Below are 7,500 nucleotides of genomic sequence, written 5' to 3'. Positions count from 1 at the left end.
CGTGAGCACGCTAGCATGACCATGCAGTTTTCTGACATCTTGCTGCAGGCGGCTCAGGTGTCCTGCTGTAGTCGCGCTGACGTTTTCGTCGCAACACAAAACGTCCTTCGTTTACGGCCATTACATAAAAACACAGTGAAAGCCCTCGAGTCCGTTGACGTCCCAATATTCCGACGTTTCTGAGAAAAGCGCACCTTTCAGTCGCACAAAGCGACTATTGTCTCTATTTTGCTTCTTCTTTGGCTTTTTCTGGCTGTTCTGCCACACCTTTTCTTTGAGTCATTGTTTTTCCTCCAACTGTCAACCAGTGTCTCGGGATGGAGAGATCTTATTCATGGAGGTGAATTTGTGTCCTTATTACAAAAGTGTTTTTTTTGACACTGAATTTCTTTGCGTTTTGAATTTTGGGAACTGAATTTTTTTTACTTCCAATCATGCGAACAATTTAATTGAAAAAAAATGTGTCAGCAAAATACGTGTTTAAAAATTCTGTGTATATAAAAATGCAGTGTTTTAAAATCCAGTGTAAAAAAATGTTTGCTGCTTCAAAAAGCAAGACTCACTTCCGATAAATCCAGACAGAAGCAATCGAGCGTGCCTCAGAACCAGCCAATGAGGTGTCAAGTTTGAAGTCATGTGACACGGGTGTCGCTAAACAGCATATGGGTTGAGTTTTTTTCTTGCCCTGATGTGGGATCTGAGCCAGGGATGTCATTGTGGCTTGTGCAGCCCTTTGAGACACCTGTGATTAAGGGCCATATAAATAAACTTTTGTTGATTAATTGATTGTTAAAAAAAGGCAGTTAACTGGGCTACCTGGGCATCATACAACATAATAAACATTTAACCCTAATCCTTCTGAGACAGGATCGATTACTTACTACTACTTATTACTTCAGTCTTAATTTACCAAAAGTGGGTCTTGCTCTTTCAAGCAGCAATTTTTTTTACACTGAATTTTTAAACAATGAATTTTAAATCTAGCTTTTTCAGGCAGCACATTTTTTTACACTGAATTTTTTTTACACTGAATTTTTTTTTATATTGAATTTTTAAACAATGAATTTTAAATCTTGCTTTTTCAGGCAGCTAATTTTTTTACACTGAATTTTTTTACACTGAATTTTTAAACAATTAATTTTAAATCTTGCTTTTTCAGGCAGCAAATTTTTTTACACTGAAATTTTAAACAATGAATTTTAAATCTTGCTTCCTCAGGCAGCAAACTTTTTCACACTGAATTTCTTTTACACTGAATTTTTAAACAATTAATTTTAAATCTTGCTTTTTCAGGCAGCTAATTTTTTTACACTGAATTTTTTTTACACTGAATTTTTAAACAATTTTAAATCTCGCTTTTTCAGGCAGCACATTTTTTTTACACTGAATTTTTTTTACACTGAATTTTTTTTTACATTGAATTTTTAAACCATGAATTTTAAATCTTGCTTTTTCAGGCAGCACATTTTTTTACACTGAATTTTTTTTACACTGAATTTTTAAACAATTAATTTTAAATCTTGCTTTTTCAGGCAGCAAATTTTTTTACACTGAAATTTTAAACAAAGAATTTTAAATCTTGCTTTCTCAGGCAGCAAACTTTTTTACACTGAATTTCTTTTACACTGAATTTTTAAACAATGAATTTTAAATCTTGCTTTTTCAGGCAGCTAATTTTTTTACACTGAATTTTTTTTACACTGAATTTTTAAACAATTTTAAATCTCGCTTTTTCAGGCAGCAAATTTTTTTACACTGAAATTTTAAACAATGAATTTTAAATCTTGCTTTCTCAGGCAGCAAACTTTTTTACACTGAATTTCTTTTACACTGAATTTTTAAACAATGAATTTTAAATCTTGCTTTTTCAGGCAGCTAATTTTTTTACACTGAATTTTTTTTACACTGAATTTTTAAACAATTTTAAATCTTGCTTTTTCAGGCAGCAAATTTTTTTACCCTGAATTTTTTTTTTACACTGAATTTTTAAACAATGAATTTTGAATCTTGCTTTTTCAGGCAGCAAGTTTTTTTACACTGAATTTTTAAACACAAATTTTAAAACACTTAATTTTTATACACACATTTTGCTAACAATTTTTTTTCAATGAAATAGCATTATTTAATGTAAAAAAAATTATGTTCACAAAATTACATCGCAAAAAAATTCAGCTACATAAATTCAGTGTCTAAAAAAAACTTTCGGAATAAAGACACAAATCTACCTCCATACTTACTCGTCCTTACTCGCACACGGAGGACGAAAAAGGACTCCACTTGTCATATACTGCGAGGTAGCATTGTTAGCGTTAGCATAGCTAACTCGTTCTTGCAGTGCATGACCATGGCGTTCCAGTCAAGAGATAACGTGACGCTTGCTCTTCCCACTCCACACCACCAGGAGGCAGCATAGTAGCATGGGGAATCTCTGCTGTGTTCCATTTAAAACAAGCTGCAACAGAACATCAGGTGCTTTAAGCTCCCATGCTATCTTAAATTCCCCCAGTGAGGTGTTTCACAAGCACATTATTGTTATATTGCCAGACTTGCTCGCCGTGAAACTTCCAAGATGCATTTTGAGACATACTGGAGTGCAGCCGTGGTCGTCAGCAGCCCGGCTGGTAGGCGCCGACGGGCGAGCTCGCCGCCGCCGTCGCCGGCACCAGGGCGAGGTAGTTGGAGGGCACGTAGCCCCTCCGCCTGCCTCTCACCTCCACCAGGCTCCACTCGCGGCTCCCTCTCTTGTCGTGAGGCTCCAGGACCCGGACCGGCTCGCCCGCCACCACGGAGACTTCGTGGTTTCCCCTCGCTGTGAAGTTGTAGGCCGCAAACACCTGCGAGACACATTCCACATTTGTCTGGTATCGGGAACACACGTGTACATTTTTCCATATGGGGAAATGTAAAACTAGTGGAATATTTAATAGTCGGCTACCATCAAATATCCCAAAAATGTACAGAGATGGAAAATACTAGAACAGGGGTGTCAAACTCATTTTCATTGAGGGCCACATCGCAGTAATGGCTGCTTTCAGAGGGCCGCTTTTTAAAAATTAATTTATAGTATGCATGCGGGTAACAACCTGTGATTAATCATGATTGATCAAAATGCATATGCATTTGATTATTAGATGTTTTTATGTATAACTTGCTTTAAAATCATAAATAAAGGTGACACGCAGATATTTAACTATTTGTTTTTATCTCACAAAAATAGTTTTGCAATACAGTATACAATAATATAACTGGCATGATCCAATTAAAGTTTCAAATATGCATTTTTTTTCTGTCAAAATTGAAAGAACGGATACATTTAGTGAAAAAAATGTAATTAAATAAGTATTTTATTGATACCCATTTTTTCAAGGCTTTCGCGGGCCACATAGAATGATGTGGCGGGCCAGAACTGGCCCCCGGGCCTTGAGTTTGATACCTCTGTACTAGAGTTAAAAGCACAGTATCTGCATATCGCATTGTGGGGTGACTCTGTGGAATCAATTAGATGAGGAAATCAAACAAATAACACCATTCAATTAAAAAATATATGTATATGTGTCACACCTGTGTGAAGTCTTGTCTGGGTTTCGTCTGGTTTCATGTTGTCTTGTCATTTCCTGTTTTATTTTGAAAGGTTAACTCTCCCTCTCGTTTCAGATCACTTGCCCTTCCTCCCTTTTCACTGGTCTGATGTCTCTCCTGATTGTGCCCACCTGTGTCACCCTCCCTCATGTGTATAAATGTCTCGCCCTCCTCTTGTCTTGTGCCAGAGTATATCGTCTCGTCTCGTACCTCCAGCCTTCGTCCACAGTCTCGAACCAAGTTGATAAGTATTGCCTCGCCTTATTTATTGATGTGTTCCCTCTGAGTGGTTTTTGTTTTGCTAAAGTTTTTTGGTCAAGTTTTTTTGTGCTAATTCCATAGAGCTTTGCCTTCCTTTTTTCCTCCTCTTGGAGCGCTTTAGTTTGTAGTTCTCTCAGCTCTTCATAGCGTTCTTTCTGTTTATAGCTTCTCGTCTCCTCTGCATGAGTGAGTTACCCTTTTTTGTAGTTCATCATAGATTTTTGTTATTAGACTTGTGTAGAATTTTGCCTTTTCCTCCCTATGGATTGATTTTCCGTTTATTGCTTTATGCCCTATGATATATATCTGCTGTTACTCAAATGTATCAAAGAGATTTTGTAGCCACTTTTGTTTTAATCACTCGGTTCAAAGAAAACTGTAAAAATAAAGCCTGTGTCAATTGTCCCCCTTCTGCATCTGAGTCCTCATTCTCGCCAAGGCTTAACAATATGTGTATAATGCATATGTTCCTTTTTGACTGTACTTAAATGTATAATAGACTGCATTTATATTCACATGTGAATAATGTTGTATAATAGACTGTATTTGTTATTCACATGTGAATAATGCTGTATAATAGACTGTATTATTATTATTCACATATAATACTCTGCAGCATCGCGTGGACATCGGGGGCGGTACCTCTGGATTGGCAGACCGGGGTGGTGGTTCCTCTCTTTAAGAAGGGGAACCGGAGGGTGTGTTCTAACTATCGTGGGATCACACTCCTCAGCCTTCCCGGTAAGGTCTATTCAGGTGTGCTGGAGAGGAGGCTACGCCGGATAGTCGAACCTCGGATTCAGGAGGAACAGTGTGGTTTTCGTCCTGGTCGTGGAACTGTGGGCCAGCTCTATACTCTCGGCAGGGTCCTTGAGGGTGCATGGGAGTTTGCCCAACCAGTCTACATGTGTTTTGTGGACTTGGAGAAGGCATTCGACCGTGTCCCTCGGGAAGTCCTGTGGGGAGTGCTCAGAGAGTATGAGGTATCGGACTGTCTGATTGTGGCGGTCCGCTCTCTGTATGATCAGTGCCAGAGTTCGGTCCGCATTGCCGGCAGTAAGTCGGACACGTTTCCAGTGAGGGTTGGACTCCGCCAAGGCTGCCCTTTGTCACCGATTCTGTTCATAACTTTTATGGACAGAATTTCTAAGCGCAGTCAAGGCGTTGAGGGTATCTGGTTTGGTGGCTGCAGGATTAGGTCTCTGCTTTTTGCAGATGATGTGGTCCTGATGGCTTCATCTGGCCAGGATCTTCAGCTCTCACTGGATCGGTTCGCAGCCGAGTGTGAAGCGACTGGGATGAGAATCAGCACCTCCAAGTCCGAATCCATGGTTCTCGCCCGGAAAAGGGTGGAGTGCCATCTCCGGGTTGCGGAGGAGACCCTGCCCCAAGTGGAGGAGTTCAAGTACCTCGGAGTCTTGTTCACGAGTGAGGGAAGAGTGGACCGTGAGATCGACAGGCGGATCGGTGCGGCGTCTTCAGTAATGCGGACGCTGTATCGATCCGTTGTGGTGAAGGAGCTGAGCCGGAAGGAAAAGCTCTCAATTTACCGGTCGATCTACGTTCCCATCCTCACCTATGGTCATGAGCTTTGGGTTATGACCGAAAGGACAAGATCACGGGTACAAGCGGCCGAAATGAGTTTCCTCCGCCGGGTGGCGGGTCTCTCCCTTAGAGATAGGGTGAGAAGCTCTGTCATCCGGGGGGAGCTCAAAGTAAAGCCGCTGCTCCTCCACATCGAGAAGAGCCAGATAAGGTGGTTCGGGCATCTGGTCAGGATGCCACCCGAACGCCTCCCTAGGGAGGTGTTTAGGGCACCTCCGACCGGTAGGAGGCCACGGGGAAGACCCAGGACACGTTGGGAAGACTATGTCTCCCGGCTGGCCTGGGAACGCCTCGGGATCCCCCGGGAGGAGCTGGACGAAGTGGCTGGGGAGAGGGAAGTCTGAGCTTCCCTGCTTAAGCTGCTGCCCCCGCGACCCGACCTCGGATAAGCGGAAGAAGATGGATGGATGGATGGACATATAATACCATTTCTCAATTCAACATGTTACTACTTCAACATTTCTCAAACGGTTTGAAAAATTTCAACACCAACCACTTCAACTCATTCAGACCATTAAAGTTTATAAAAAAAAAAAAAATTAAATCCAGCTTTTCCCGAAATTTCCACATTTCTTGTAAATTCCCATTGAAATCAATGGGACATTCTTCAAAGTTCCACAGTTCCCACATTTTTCATCTGACTCAAACTGGTCCAACTTCAAAATATTCAGCCTGGAATTGTGTGGTCTACTTCAACAATTCACATGTCTAAGTCTAATGAATAGAGTATCTATATGTATGCAAATATAAATTAGTGGTGCTCCAAAATTAAATCACATCCATTTGTATTAATTCAAATTCTAAATCAGTTCATTTTTAAGAATCGGTTTTAGGAAAACTTTTTTTTTTTTAAAGAACCAATTTTTTAAATTAAAAACAAGCTATAATATATTATTACTATTGATAGTTTTCATAAGTTGTGTTTTTCCTTTTTTTTTATCACCGCATTTAATGAGTATTGTATTTGTATGTCTTCTCAGTTGATGCTTTTATTTGTTTCTGTATTGTGTAGTTATTATATGCTTTTATTTGTAATTGTATTGAGTTTGTGGACCCCAGGAAGACTAGTGGGTTGTTGTGGCAACCAGCTAATGGGGATCCTTAATCAATATTGCTTTGTAGACTACTATCCTAAGTGTATAAAGCTGGGAGTGGGTTGGAGTTACCATAGTGTCTTTTGTTGATTTTTGTAAATAACATTTTTAAAGTACATTTTTAAAAAGACGTGTTTTCAGGGCCAGCACACGAGAGAAAGAGAGATATTTTAGAACCAGCCTTTAAAATCCTTAAATAATTGATAATTGGACATTTGTCAATCGATTGAGAATCGCATGCATCAAAATGTAATTAGTCGCCATCTTGGCTACGTTAAGAAAGCGGAGAGACTATCAAAAAGCGATCTCTCTCATAATCTCTGCCTAACTTGAAGCAAGTGGAAAAAAGTTACATTTATTATTATAAATTATAAAGATTGACTTGCTGCAGAGCAAAGAATGGTTGCAGGTAGAGATGTCCGATAATGGATTTGGCCGATATCCGATATTGTCCAACTCTTAATTACCGATTCCGATATCTACCGATATATACAGTCGTGGAATTAACACATTATTATGCCTAATTTTGTTGTGATGCCCCGCTGGATGCATTAAACAATGTAACAAGGTTTTCCAAAATAAATCAACTCAAATTATGGAAAAAAATGCCAACATGGCACTGCCATATTTATTATTGAAGTCACAAAGTGCATTAGTTTTTTTAACATGCCTCAAAACAGCAGCTTGGAATTTGGGACATGCTCTCTCTGAGAGAGCATGAGGAGGTTGAGGTGTGGGGGGTGTATATTGTAGCGTCCCGGAAGAGTTAGTGCTGCTAGGGGTTCTGGGTATTTGTTCTGTTGTGTTAGGGTGCGGATGTTCTCCCGAAATGTGTTTGTCATTCTTGTTTGGTGTGGGTTCACAGTGTGGCGCATATTTGTAACAGTGTTAAAGTTGTTTATACGGCAACCCTCAGTGTGACCTGTATGGCTGTTGACCAAGTATGCTTTGCATTCACATG

At 39.8% G+C, this 7,500-nt stretch overlaps 1 protein-coding gene across 5 annotated transcripts in view; it reads right to left on the bottom strand.

Annotated features, from left to right (window-relative positions):
* LOC133644987 (rho guanine nucleotide exchange factor 37-like) overlaps window positions 1-7,500 on the bottom strand; it is a 69,081-nt gene that overhangs the window by 725 nt on the left and 60,856 nt on the right. For 4 of the 5 annotated variants that reach the window (XM_062039771.1, XM_062039773.1, XM_062039770.1 and 1 more), the window contains one exon: window positions 1-2,834. This exon is cut by the window's left edge and continues 725 nt beyond it. In XM_062039771.1, the coding sequence (XP_061895755.1) occupies window positions 2,607-2,834 (228 nt within the window). In that variant the 3' untranslated portion in view covers window positions 1-2,606. The remainder of the gene's footprint in view (window positions 2,835-7,500) is intronic. The other variant, XM_062039769.1, reaches the window with a different exon arrangement.

Source organism: Entelurus aequoreus, linkage group LG28 (genome assembly GCF_033978785.1).
Source record: "Entelurus aequoreus isolate RoL-2023_Sb linkage group LG28, RoL_Eaeq_v1.1, whole genome shotgun sequence".
In the NCBI taxonomy this organism is placed as follows: Eukaryota; Metazoa; Chordata; class Actinopteri; order Syngnathiformes; family Syngnathidae; genus Entelurus; species Entelurus aequoreus.
Note: the sequence above shows the minus strand (reverse complement) of the source record. Positions and strands in the feature narration are given on the sequence as shown.